Here is a 14859-nt window from a genome sequence, read left to right on the forward strand (position 1 = left end):
GAGCTAATATATATATATATATATATATATATATATATATATATATATATATATATATATATATATATATATATATATATATATATATATATGAAAGTAGTATTATACTAAATTATAGATACAAATTGCAGCACTCTGTTCGAGTGACCTAAGAGTTGAAGATGTTACTATCTGAAAACAACATGTAAAGCCACGACACACATTGAGTTCAGTGTTATAATTCAAGCACTGATACAAATTGCATTACATTCCGATATAATTTTCATGCCCATATTTGATTCTTTCAGCAGCTTGTAAATGTACTGAAGAAGTAGCGGCTCAGTAAGCGGCCCATTGCCACCTTGTCCTCGGCGGCGCGGCCCTTACTGGGGGCGTCATTCCCTGGCCTTAGAAAGCTTGCACGAGGCACAGACACAGGCGGTCGTCGGACTTGAGGAAGGTAACGAACTGGATCTTTTTTGCGGCTGACGGAAGAAAAATAATAATGTTAGGAGTGACGGAAGAATAGAGAGAAGGAAATATATTATCATTTTTATTTATTATCACTCCTTTGGGGATCCCCTTTTTTTATAAACAATGTACAGCAAACCTTTCTTTTAATTAATTTAGTTATTTTCCTTTATCTAAATGACAACAACAACAACAACAGCAACACTCCACACAACCACCAACACCAACGCCACCAGCATCATCGTCATAACAATCCTAATAAAAGAAAATAATAATAATAATAATAATAATAATAATAATAATAATAATAATAATAATAACAATAATAAATGACAATCACAAAAGTACTCACGGCGTATCACAAAGGTGTTCGCCCCTCCACTCAGCTGACCAAGGTAGTAACGAGAGGCAAACTTGTTGTCCTCATCCCCCACCTGTGCCGGAGTGTAGGCAAGTAGTAGTAGTAGTAGTAGTAGTAGTAGTAGTAGTAGTAGTAGTAGTAGTAGGAGGAGGAGGAGGAGGAGTTCTGCTCATGGCATTAATAAACGTTCTCGATGGTTCTCTCAATAGTTCTGCATGGTAAAAATTTAATAAGTCTGTAATAGTTACCTTAAGTTCTCTGTTTTATAATAACTCTACTACATAATACCTGTCTAGAAGTTTCTGCGTCTTATAAAAGGTCATCTTAAGTTCTGCATCATGCCAAAGCTAACATCTCTGAAAGGTTCTGCTTCGTCGGACTCACATAAGCGTAGAACTTCTGCGAGTAGGTCTGCGGAGGACTGAAGGTGACGGCGTGCACCTCCTTAACGTAGAGACTGGCGCCGAGGTCCACGATGACGGAGTGGTTCTTGGCGCTGGTGCAGGGACACTTCGCGCGGGTACACAGCACGCCGCCCGTCTGCAGGGAGATGGAATAATGACTTCACCACACGCCTTTCTTTCTCTCTTCCTCCCTTCCCATGCCTTTCCTTCCCTCTCCCACACACCCTTATATTCTTCCCACACACGAACGTACCTTTCTTTATCCCTTCCTCCCTTCCCATACCTTTCCTTCCCTCTCCCACACACCCTTATATTCTTCCCACACACGAACGTACCTTTCTTTATCCCTCACTCCCTTCCCATACCCATACTTTTCCCAAACACACTTACACACCTACACACGTACATTCCTTTCTTATGCCTCCCTCCATTGCCATCCTTTCCCTTTCCTCCCCCACACATCCTCGTTCACAGGAATAATTGTAGGTTCAGTAATCCTAAATACAAACCAAAGGGCGGAAGGACAAGAGACAATACATGACGCAGTTCCACCCGACCCCTTTCTCCCTCTCCACCTCCTCCTTAAGGAAGACACACACAGGGGACGCTAGCTAGCATGATTTTGTTCTCTAGAAGCGCCAGAGTAGGAGAAAATAAAGGAGAGAGGAAAAAAGGTCAGACGGGTGGTGGAGGAAGGGTCAGGTAGGTGAGGATAGACAGAAACGCAGACAGAAACACAGATGCACACGCTCAAACAGACAGATATAGAGACAGATGAATGGACTGACAGATAGAAAGGTACGGAGTTAAACATAAATGGATAGCTTGATAGAGATAGAGAGAGACAGAAGTTGGTAGACAAATAGACAAATGCAACAGATAGATGGATGGATAAAAATATTTCATAATCAAATGCACAACCCGACATATACATGCACTTCATTTGTGAGCTTTGTCATTAATTAGGATGAAAAGCAAAACTGCGCCTCGAAACAAACTATCATTTTTTGGTCATCTAGCAAAATTTAATACGCAAAACTAGATTGATAATAATAGTAAAAGCAGCAGCAGCAACAACAGCAGCAGCAGCACCAGTAGTAGTAGTAGTAGTAGTAGTAGTAGTAGTAGTAGTAGTAGTAGTAGTAGTAATAGTGGTAGTAGTAGTAGTAGTAGTAGTAATTATGTGTCGGGAAAATAAACATTGGTGAAGGTATCTTTTTGTTTGTAGTAGTAGTAGTAGAAATAGTTGTAATAGTAGTAGTACAACAACATGAAAAAAAGTATCATCCACGTGTCTCCCTCAGTGGAAACATGGATAACATCAACAGTGAAAGCGATCTGTAATATCAGGTGAGTGCGCGCATCCAATCCACTTCAGACACACAAAAATAATAATAATAATAAATAAATACATATAACATACACCCTCTCTTCCTACACCCCCACACACCTGCACCATACACCTTCACCCCCCAACATGCCTGCACGCCTATACACAGCTTCTCTTGTCCTCACATCTTCCTTTCCCCCTTCTCACTCTTCTGTACGTACCTTCACCCTCACACTGACACGCGCCTTACCTATCCTCCTCCCGTCCTTTCACACCCTCACACAGCTCCCTCACAGCTTCCCACACCTGCGCACCTCTCCAACACACATGCAGCCACCCCTACGTACCTTACTTAACACACCTCTGTCGTCTTTCTTCACAAACACACACACACACACACACACACACACACACACACACACACACACACACACACACACACACACACACACACCTGCAGACGTACATAATTTCTTCATCCCTCCCTTCATTCCCATATCTCCCCTTCCCTCTTCACACCTGTCTTCTTTCTTCACGAACATTCTTACATACCTTTCTTTACTCCTTCCTCCATTCCCATTCCTTCCCTTCCCTCTCCCACATGTCTTAGTTCCCCTCTCACAGCAGTAATTGTAGGTCCAGCAATCCTGAATACAAACCAAATGGCGGAAAGACAAGTGACAAAAATATGACGTACTCCCACCCAACCCCTTTCTACCTCTCCCTCTCCTCCTCACCAAAACCTTTTCGAAAGTAGGCGCCTCAAAGGAGTTGGAGGCGGCTGTCACCGTGGCGCGGTAGGCAAGGTCGGCGTTGGGAAAGTAGTGCTTCATGGACAGGAGGTGGTAGAAGGGCAGGGCGTCTGGTTCCCCCTGTGTCATTGAGTAGCCGGAGGTCAGGTAGAGGGGGGTGATGTGGCACTCCTCGTCTGCAGGGGGGTGTGGACGGATAGCTTGGTTACTCACGCCCGATTCTTTTGAAAGTCGGATTAGTCTTCATGAACAAAAATGTGATTGATTTGCTTTGATTTTTTTGTTTGTTTGCTTATTTGTTTGTTTGTTTTTTTACCCGTTTTTCACATTATAATTTCCGGTTTCTGACCCATAAACATCGGAAATAACATCACTAATTAACGGTTTTAACAATAACTTTAACTGGATATCGTTACTTGTGCGTGTACGAGTCTCTGGTCCGAAACTGTTAAATGCAATGTTGGGAGTAAGATGATTTGGTAACGCTGCAATCCAGACTCTTCTCAGTTACTCGTACCCTCACGTTCTCTTACACCTCTTACGTGCCTGCTCTTATACCTTTCTTTTAATCACCAACACCTTCCCTTACACTTAGACCCACTGAAAGATACCAATACGTTTTCCTTCCTTCATGACACAAATTTATAAGCTACATGGACACTTCGAAAAGCTAAACAAACTGATAAACCGCTAAATGTACGTATGGAATCAAATATCAATAAAGAAAACACACAAAACCGCTCATCATCATCCCTCGCACTTCACACACTCACCTTGGAGACGGAAAGCGTGGCAGTAGGAGATGGAGTCACACACCTGGGCACAGTAGGACATGGGCAGCCGCAGGTGTGTGTTGTTCGGGAGGTAAGCCTTGGTGGGCGTGCAGGACGAGATGCTTCCCGCGCTGTCCAGGTGTGTCTGTTGAGGGAATGACAGGTAGGTACTCCGTTATCTTCCTCTTTTGTTACGGAGATGGAAGGAAAGAAATGGAAAAGAATAAAAAAGAAACAATCACTGAAGGAGGGAAGAAAGGAATGAGAGAGAAAGAATAGAGAGAAGGAAGGAAAGAATGAAGGGAAAAAAGAAAAAAGGAAGGAAGGAAGGAGGGAAGGAAGGAAGGAAAAAAGGAAGGAAGGAGGGAAAGAAGGAAGGAAGGAAGGATGGAAAGAAAATGCCAGGAACAGGAAAAGCTATGGATGGAAACACACACACACACACACACACACACACACACACCATATAGTAGTAGCGGGAGAAAACTGGAGGCACAAACACCATCATCACCACCACAGGCATCACCACCACCACCCAGCCAGCCTTGGGAGTCCCGCAGGAGCCTTCACGCCTTCCCTTGCCCTCCATCTCTTCCTTCCTTCCTCTCTTCTAACCTGTAAACGTGCAAAGGAAACCCAAGAGACGCATTCATTTAGATTCGTCATCATCAGAAAGCGACAAAGAGTAAGGATCGATTTCATATGACTATCATCTTCGGGTAACAAAAAACATATGAATGCAAAAGAAAAATACACTCCAGTCCATTTAAGAAGAATTTGATAACGCAGCATGAAGTAAAAAGCGAAAGTTACCTGTAAGAGACTGCAGGTGCGTCTATGTCCACCACCTGAGATTCGCCACCGGACTGCCGCTCACACCTATTCCGAGGGGCTTATTAGTGTGTCTGAGCTTCACCACCACCACCATCACCACCACCACCACACGGGCTGCATTCATAAAGGTAACAGGTAAAAGTCCATGAAACCGACCAATCACGACCTTTTATTGAATCAGAGGTTATTGGTGACTCGTCGAGGCTGGAAGCTGGGTGTTCATTGGTCACAGTTACAAGCCAATAGGATGCTAGCTTTTTAGTAGTAGTAGTAGTAGTAGTAGTAGTAGTAGTGGTGGTGGTGGTGGTGGTGCCAGGTGAGGGAGGGAGGGGAGGGGAGGGGGGGGGCGTGTCACCTGGCCTCACCTGTAGACGCTAATGGACTCGACACACGGAAGGTTAATCTTGTGTCATTGCGTGAAGAATGGACATGAATGAGACGCCTGTCGTGGTTTGACCTTTCCTTCCGTTGCTCTCTTTTCCTCATTCTTAGGCGCGCGTTTGGGTGATTCCGTCTCGCCTTTTCTCTCCTTTCTTTCTCTCACGTTTCTGTTCCATTTATTTTACAGCGGAGCGTCGTGATTCATTCTTTTACTTTTTAACACGTTCTTCCCTGCCTTTCTTTCTTTTCTTCTTTTCTTCTTTTACATTTACTTCTGCTACTTATTCTCCTTGTCCTCTTTTTTTTCATTCCATTCCAGTAGCTTTCAAGGATTCACTATTTCTTTTTCATTCCTCTTATTTTTTTTCTGGTCCCTTCACGATAGTTTCTTCTTTTCTTCTTTTCCATCTACTACTGCTACTTTCCTCCTTGTCCTCTTTTTTTTCATTCCATTCCAGTAGCTTTCAAGGATTCAGTATTTCCCTTTCATTTCTCTTTTTTTCTGGTTCCTTCACGATAGTTTCTTCTTTTCTTCTTTTCCATCTACTACTTCTACTTTCCTCCTTGTCCTCTTTTTTTCATTCCATTCCAGTAGCTTTCAAGGATTCAGTATTTCCCTTTCATTCCTCTTATTATGTTATCTGGTTCGGTGTCTTCACGATATTATCTTCTTTTCTTCTTTCCCATCTACCACTGCTGCTACTGGTTGGTCCAATGCTTACTTTTTCCTTACCTGTAGCTTTCAAATATCAATTACTTTTCTTCTATTCCTCCATTTTATTTCCAGGTTCTGTTTCAAAACGGTATTCTTTTCTTTTCTTATTTTTCTTCCACCACTATTTCTATACCTGCTTGTCTATTGTTCTCGTTTTTTTGTGTTTTTTTTTTGTTCCAGTAGCGTCCAAGGATTCAGTATTTTTCTTCCATTCCTCTTCTTTTCTCCTGGTTCGGTTCCATTAGCTCGTTTGGCGTCTGTTTTGCTCCCTTTGTGTCGCTGTACGGGCGTTGGACATGAATTCGTGAGCGCATCATTCTCAGCTTCATTCGTGCCTTGCAGTAATAATTAATTGCTCAATCTATCACGCACTTAGTAACTCATGTGCAAGGTAAGCTACACACACACACACACACACACACACACACACACACACTAAAAAGCTGGTTCGTCTATCTAACAATTTAATATTTTCGTCTATATTATCTCCTTCGAATGAAATTTAACAGGACACATTAGTATCACATCAGAGTCCACAGTTGAGTTGTGGAGATTTTTTTTCATTTAAGCATTTATCTCATTTTCTTCATGTGGAATTTAGGAAAAGTTCTCGTTGATTGCTTGCCTCAGAGTCCACCATCGCGGTACTCTCATGTATGCTTTCCCCTCGTGAAGAATTGATAAGTTTCACAAGGTTCACAAGGTTCATCAATGTCATAGCAGCGCAAATGACTTCCAAGTCATGTGGGGCATGCGGAAATATTTTTTGTTGTCTGACAAATAGGAAATCCATTTCGGTGGGCGCGCCTCACCCCAGCGTGACGCACCCCCCCCCCCCCCCCCACATCATTCTTATGTCAGTCATGAAATTGTGTCTTTAATATTCTTTATATATTCAATATGGCTATACAGTGCTATGAATTTGTTGCACTTTAGGATAATAGCAATGAATTGCCAACATTCCATAACACGGGACAACGTTGCTCTCCGACGTTGTCAGCGGGCAATGGTCATGGACCCGCGATGACAGCTACTCCGACTCGCTCTCGTGTGCTCCACAGACTATATTTTTACCTTCTAGGGTAAGTTTGGTAGCGATGGGGCAAGGAAATACCCCGTGCGGACCCCCAAAACGGACTTAATAGCTGAGTCATACTACAATCTGCCTGAAGTTCCGTACACACTTATAAAAATCACAACCGCCAGCGCTTGCCGACGAGTTTCACCAACGAGCAGTGCCGTTGCCAGTGTTTTTCAGTGTTTGCTCGCCGGCTTCCTGTCTACATGAACGCTTCAGGGTGGCGAACTCTCAATTAAACGGGAAGCGCCGACAGTGGTGAGTGGTAGTGTGTACGGGCTTTACGCATTACTATCTCACAAAATGCACTGTGAGTCTGTCTGCAAAAAATCTAATACGATGCTCGGCTGGTGAGTCCTCACCTGGAATACGCAGTTCAGTTCTGGTCCCCTAAATACAAGGACATTGAGTTGCTCGAGAGTATAATGGGGCGCTATAAAAATAATACCATCAGTGAAGACTCAGCTTTATGACGAACGACTCAAGCGACATTGGAAAAGAGACGATTGTAGGGGGGGGAATTGATTCATGTCTTCAAGTACTTAACAAGTTCAGTGATGTCGATCACTTCAAGCTTTTCACCGTCCAAACTAACCCGAGACAAGAAACAACGGTCGAACAATTATTCAAGTAAAGCAATGCAATAGACATCGGCTGGAGTTATTTCTCGAGCAGAGTCGTCCTCCACTGGAAAAGCCTTCCTGCAGAAAAAATGCAGAAATTATCAACTCCTTTAAGAATCGCAATGATCGTCACTTTGCTCCGTCAGGGGTGAACTGTACGTAGCCGCGCGTGCTTGCAAACGTGCTTTAACCTTTTCCGCAAGTCATTTAGTGGATGAAGAATCGATTAAATCACTAAACCAGGCAGCCTCATGATGACCCAACAGGCTGTCTGGTGTCTGCCCGCCAATATTTCCATCTCGTGACACACAATTCAGACACGACGCCTCACAAAAGATCTTGACAGAGACTCCAAGAAGCACGCACGGACGAAGGGAGAGGGAAATGCTGAGTAAATTACTGTAGTGAGAGTAATAGCTTCGTATATGTGTGTGTGTGTGTGTGTGTGTGTGTGTGTGTGTGTGTGTGTCCCCTCCACGCGTTATGACCAACTATTGATCCACGCTAACAAGTTTCTGATGAGAGTCGAGCAGCCAGCCATCAGCCGTCACCTCTGAGCCACTCGCCGGGCTGAAGGAGTGTTGGTAAGTATGTTAGTAAGAGCAAGGCCCTGAGTAAGAGGAGAACGCTGCCACCACGTCCTCTCTGGCTTCCTCTCGCACCAGACTTACGCGTCCTCTCTCTCTAGCTCTCTCTCCTCCTGCAGTCTCGTACGACCTACCTATCTCCGTTTCATTTCTCCCATCTCTCTCTTACCCTTGCACTATTTCCCTCCCCTTCTTCTATCCTATCTCTTCAACCCTTAGTGTCCTTTCTCTTCTTCCAGTGGCTTAGTAACACCCCACTCTCTCTTTCTCCAGACATCTCTCAGCATCTCTTATCTCTTCCGCCGCCGCACCAACCCTCTCCTTTTCCTTCCTTTTCCTCATCTTTTTCATCTTTCCAACTCCTCTTGTTATCATCTATTCCTGCTTCCTGCCACCTCTCAGCCGCATCTTCCTCCTCATCCTTTACCTCCTCTCCTTGTTGCTTCATCTAGTCCTCATCTTCCTCCCTTATCTCACTCTCCTCTCGCCTTCCTCCTTCCTCCTCCTATCGCCGCGGATCTGCCCAGCACTCGACCACGAAAGGTATGCCTCCGCAGCCTCCTCCTCCCCTCTCTTCCTCTCTCCCGCCTCAAGAGTGTGTCCCTGAATGACCACTCATCAGAAAACTACGTCCTTAGGTAAATGCGCAGGCCGCCGGGGCAGGGAGGGAGGTTTTTAATAAGGCTCCAGCGATACGAGGGGGCATGAATAACGGTAATACTGGAAGGAATAAAAGCAAAAGTCCCCTCCCACGCTCGTACTGGCCCCTAATGACACGGTAATACTTCACGTAAGTACGGTTCGCGGAATCAGCAGAGCAAATCCCGCCTCCGCATCGCACCAACGCAGCCAATACGTTGAAAGAGCATTATTCAGGTTCGGTCAGTGAGCACTTTACTCTCCTATTGTTTTTCCTTGTATTTTGCGGCCAGAGAGCGAGAGGGGGGGAGAGGGGAGAGTTAACCACACAGGCACCCAATATACGCGCCATAAATGGTGTGAAAACGTCAAAGTGAAACTAATGTGAGGTGATTTGAATCCAAACACACAGTCAAAGGGAATACTGATGCCTCGTGTGACCCGTGTTTGCTCTAGGCCGGCGATGTGGCAGGGAGGGACGAGGACTGCGACGCAAATCAGGAGTTACAAGGGTGAGGACGAGGACGAGAACCTGAAGGTGTACCAGCCAAAGCTCCCCACACTTTCCCCCGGTCCTGGTGTGTCCCATCTCAACGGTACTTCTTAGGACTCCTCAACACTGTGCGTCTCACCTTCCTTCCTTCCTGTAGCCTAAAAGCTGACTGAATTACCTTAAGGTGAAGCTACTGCGTCTGAACCGTCACCTGGAAATATTAAGGTCAGGTGTGCTTACTTGACTGATTCGGTGCGAGTAAGTGGAAAAATCTGAGTCGCTTTTTCTGAGGCTGTTTGTTGAGCCAATAAACCCTAATTAGATATAAAGATAAAACTTGAGGTCTAAAAAGAGATAAAAAAAATGTGCGCAAACTGAAAGATAGACAAAGGCTGTGTATTTCAATGAGACCGGAAGAACATCATGGATTAGGCAACAGATAAAGGTGGAAATTATCATACTGACGATGTAGAGCAAGGAATGGAAATGGGCGTAGAACTAATGACAGATGGACAACCAAAGTAACAGAGTAGGGTAAAACTAGGAGCATACGCTACAGCTGCGCGTGGTGGCGGTGCTCATCTCCGGTCCGTTGGCACTTGGAGGCTGTGGTAGGAGGGAACCCGTTACCCCAACACAGGGCCAGTGTGACATCCGGGTTACCACAGTTTACCTTCCCCAACTTTCTCCAGATACCCATTTATCGACCATCTCGTGGTCCGCGGGTCGGACGTGCAGCGTGCAGCTCACCCAGATGTTCATCTTCCCTTTCGGGCCGGTCGATAAATTGGTACCTGAGGAAACCTGGGCAAGGTAAACTGTGGCAATCCCGAATTTCACCGAGGCCCGTGTCCAGGGGTGATTGGTTCTTACCTACCACAGGCTCAAAGAGTCAATGGATCGGAGATGAGCACCGCAACCACGCGCAGCTAGAGCGTATACACCCACCTTTACCTTACTTTACCGAAAGGAAGAATGAACAGCTGGGTAGACTACACGCCGACTGCCCAACCCGGGATTCGAACCCGGACCCTCGGATTCGTAGTCATAGACGCTGACCACGGCACCACAGAGGCGTACATAAGCAACGGAGTGGCAACCCAGAAATCATAGACGTCCGAGCAGACACAGAACCAGATGGAGATAACATTAGATTTTTTGTCGAAGCAGGACAGAGTACATTAACTTCTACTACTGTTACTACTACTACTATTACTACTATACTACTGCTACTACTACCACTACTACTATTACTACTGCTACTACGTCTACTACCACTACTAATACAACTACTACTGCTATTACCACTACTGCTAACTATATTTGCCATTACCATCACCACAACCTCCATACAATCTCTCTCTCTCTCTCTCTCTCTCTCTCTCTCTTCCTTCAGTCAGTCAGGCACGTTGGGCAGAGAGGCGGCAAAACCCAACACTCTTACGTTTGCAGTTCCAAAACACGCAGTTGCTCGCTATCACAGACTGACCTTGTGTAAACCCTTTTAGTGCTGCCTCCTCCTTTTCTCCTCAGCGCATTTACCCGGAAATTCGCACAGGTAAAGCTGATTAGGGACACGCCCAGGCGGAGAGGTGCGGAGGGGACTGACCCTGATGTTAAACTCACAGTCTGATGGGAAAAAAGGATATGAAAAATTAGAAAGAGTTGTCATAATGGAATAGGCAGATAGACTGATAGATGTACAGATAGATGAACATACAATACAAATAGATAGATAGATACGCGGATTGACAGACGAACACACACACACACACACACACACACACACACACACACACACACACACACACACACACACACACACACACACACAAACAAATAAACAATTCACACAAAGAAAAAGACAAGAGGGAGTTCATGAATAAATTAGAAGGTGGGAGGCTTCAGAAGACGGAATAAGTCAATATTCCCCAATTTACAACACCTTACCGAGAACAAGACTTAGAGGCCAGCGGACGGCAGAAAGAGGTATGCAGTAAGGGGAATGCTAATATCAACGTCGATAAAGTCATTGCTGAAGGCGTCTCGTCCGGTCGAAATTAATAGCATAGTAGGTGGAAGAAAAAGTAATTTGCCGGTGTAGTATGTTTGTCTACACTGCTGCTATAATTTCAGGGTTGGATAAGTGCGAGAGAGAGAGAGAGAGAGAGAGAGAGAGAGAGAGAGAGAGAGAGAGAGAGAGAGAGAGAGAGAGAGAGAGAGAGAGAGAGAGAGAGAGAAGAGGGGGCGGCTATTACGTCACTCTCTCCCCCGCCCCGACCAATCAAGTGACCACTCTGTCCATCGGCCAATTAACCAGTCGGTCAGGCAGTTGGTCACTCAGTCATTAAGTCAAACAAACGGTCATCAAGTTAATCGGTTATTTGTTCCATCAATCAGTCAGTCAATCAGTAAGTCACTCAATTAATATGTCAGTCCATCACTCAGTCACTCGGTCAATCAATCTGCGTAAAAGTCTCGTTACGAACATGACGCAAATATTTCCAGCAAGCCAATCATTCAGTCAAAGAATGTCGGTCATTTAATCAGTCAGTAAGGTAGCCATTTAATCCGTTATCAAAACATCTCATTTAAACCTTATTTTGCAAACATGGATGCTAATATTCATCAGTCGGCAATCCTCTATTCAATCATTTAGGTATAGTCAGTTAACCAACCATACAACTATCATATTATTTAATTGGCGTGACACCGAGCAGAGATCTTCCACAGCTGGGGTGGTGATGGACGCGGCAACAGCAACAAGGCGATGGAAGCGAGTGGCCTGGGCGATGAAAGAGGAGGCGTCTGCGCTCCCCGTGTTGGGCCAGATCCAGCGAGCCTCCGGTCACCCGAGAAGGTTCTGCTGGGTCGTCGTCTCCCTCGTCTGCATAACCCTGACCATCTTACAGTCCGGCATCATCGTATGGCAGTACCTCCAGTAAGATGGCAACACAAGTGGCTGATATGTCTCTTCCCTGTGATCTGACATGTCTTAAAACCCCGACCACTCTCCGATATTACGACTTCCTCCGATATTACTTCCGATGACCTGCGACATCATTTCCAAACCTGAGAACATAACCAATATCCGATAATACTACTTCCGAAGATTTCCAGTATAATTTCCGATGACCTACGACATTATTTCTAAAGACCTACGATATTATTTCTAAAGACCTACGATATTATTTCTAAAGACCTACGATATTATTTCTAAAGACCTACGATATTATTCCCAAGGACATACGATATTATTTCTAAAGACCTACGATATTATTTCCAAAGACCTACGATATTATTTCCAAAGACCTACGATATTATTTCTAAAGACCTACGATATTATTTCCAAAGACCTGCGATATTATACTCCAAATACCTATGATATTATTTCCAAAGACCTACGATATCATTTCCAAAGACCTATGATATTACTTTCGATGATCTCCGACATTTCTTCCCTTTCAAAAGACTCTCATCCTCCCCTCAAATACTATTTCCGATGACCTCCGATATTACTAACGATGACCTCCGATATTTCTTTCCTTTCAAGACACTCCCTCCCTCCCTACACTCCCTTAATATCAAGATTGAGTCAGTTTGGGTTCGCTCAGGTAAGGTTAGGTGTTTCAGTAAGTGTAGGAAAAAACGTAAAATAAAAATTAGCACGCAGTCCTATCAGTAAGATGACCTCCTTCCCTCTCGCGATATCAAAGTCGCATTAACTCAGGTCAACTCACGTATATGGTTAATTATGGTCAGGTTGCAAGAAGAATATCAAAACGTTATTCTTCCTGTGTGTCTCATTACTACATTACCGAAGACAGGTCGCCAGGTCAGGTCAGGTGTTTGAGGGATATAAGAAGTAAAGGAAAAAGAAAAAAACAGTCATCTTACTTCCTTCATATCCCATGATACCTTTAACAAGGTTAACCTGCGCCACGCTCCAGTCCCGTTGCGTTTGAATCAATTTGTCAAGTGACTGCAGGATACAGGATCTAATCAAGAAGAGTAATTAAGTAAACATAGTCAGGGGCATCGATTGTGAAGGCAATAACGAGAAAGAGGAGGCGGAGGAGGCAACACCTTCATAAACTCTGTTTAAATTGACTTTGGAAATAAGTCTGTCCGTCTTCCTTTTGAAGTGTACATCACTGGCTAGCCCTCAAGCAAGCCTCGCCTCCTCAATCATACACTTTAGGCTAACTTAGCGGCAAATAAGCTCCCTGTCTTCGTTGTGTCATTGGGCAGTAGTCAATTAATGTTTTAAACTTTTTCTCGATCCTTTTAGGCTATACGTGTTTGTGTAGTGTTCGGGGAGTGGTGTGGCAAGCACCTTCCGACTCTTTCATTGTACCAATACCTTTTACAGGGGCAGGGATTAGCGGGCTTTTTTCTCATTATTATTTTTTTGCCCATGAGCTGCTCCCTTTGCCGAAAAAAAGAAAAAGAAACAATCATTACTTCCATAGGTACCCTGTCACGGTCACGGTCAAGACGATCCCAAATGCCTATCTCAACGCCCCTTCCGTCACCATCTGTCCCTTGGCCCGCCTCTCCTGCCGCCGCCTTGCCTCCGCTATGCTTCGAGAGTCTCCCGACGGCGCATCCAGCAAGATGGTCGCGAACCGTTTCTGGACACAAAATTCTCCCGATACCAACACCTCGACTTCTTCCGCTGACGATAAAGGAGGTCAGGAAGTTCCCGACACCAGCTCACTATACAACATTCTTCGTCAGTTGTTTAAGGTTGCCAAATGCTGTCAGACGCTTAGGGATACTAATGTGTCCCTGGAAAATGTCGACATACTGGGATGTATTGGCTTTGACGGTGGCGTAGAAATAGGGGTGAGTGTGTGTCTCCGTCTAGCATGTTTGTTATAGTTATTGTTGTTGTTAATGCTATACTTTGCCCTGATCAATAAGTCTTCTTGTGATTAGTGGGTGAGACACACACACACACACACACACACACACACACACACACACACACACACACACACATTTGGGTAAGCGGTGGATGAGTGGTTAGCGTGCGAGCCCCGCATTCAACGCGTAATGGACGACGCGGGTTCGAATCCGCCGCTACCACCTGGGATTTTTCAGTCACCTCCGAGTGGCTTAAGACTACTCACATGCTGTCCTGAAGACCACCCAACAACCCGTACTCTAGAGGAAACCGTCCAAGTGAATCAAGAACGAGCTCTGGGGGGTAGCATGAGCCAAAAAAAGATGGCACCAATATAGAAAAAAAAAACTTTCCTGCGCCATGACGGGCTTTTTTTTTTTTTTTTTTTTAGAGAGCTCAAAACAGCAAAAAAGTAAAAAAAAAAAAAAAAAAAAAAAAACGCTGCTCTAAAAAAAAAAAAAAAAAGAGGTGAAGGAAAGATAGATAGGTCAGAGGAGGAGAGGAGTGTCTGATACTTGAAAAAGAAAGAA

At 44.6% G+C, this 14859-nt stretch overlaps 1 protein-coding gene across 1 annotated transcript; it reads right to left on the reverse strand.

The window, feature by feature from the left end:
• Positions 1–219: 219 nt before the first annotated feature.
• Positions 220–11046, reverse strand: LOC126982629 (uncharacterized). Its single transcript, XM_050834841.1, has 6 exons — positions 10910–11046; positions 4071–4215; positions 3289–3473; positions 1196–1351; positions 803–884; positions 220–464 (listed from the first exon to the last, which is right to left on the reverse strand). The coding sequence occupies exons 2-6, from the start codon at positions 4129–4131 to the stop codon at positions 388–390; spliced, it is 561 nt and encodes a 186-aa protein (XP_050690798.1). The 5' UTR covers positions 4132–4215; positions 10910–11046; the 3' UTR covers positions 220–387.
• Positions 11047–14859: the final 3813 nt, after the last annotated feature.

The sequence above is a fragment of the Eriocheir sinensis genome, chromosome 5 (genome assembly GCF_024679095.1).
Source record: "Eriocheir sinensis breed Jianghai 21 chromosome 5, ASM2467909v1, whole genome shotgun sequence".
In the NCBI taxonomy this organism is placed as follows: Eukaryota; Metazoa; Arthropoda; class Malacostraca; order Decapoda; family Varunidae; genus Eriocheir; species Eriocheir sinensis.

Excerpts from the sequence above, each read along its gene's own strand:
- LOC126982629 (XM_050834841.1), bottom strand. The coding sequence starts at position 4,131 with ATGTCCTACTGTGCCCAGGTGTGTGACTCCATCTCCTACTGCCACGCT. Across the intron at positions 3,474-4,070 it reads CCACGCTTTCCGTCTCCAAG|ACGAGGAGTGCCACATCACC; the intron begins GTGAGTGTGTGA and ends ACCCCCCTGCAG. Across the intron at positions 1,352-3,288 it reads AGGCGCCTACTTTCGAAAAG|ACGGGCGGCGTGCTGTGTAC; the intron begins GTTTTGGTGAGG and ends ATCTCCCTGCAG.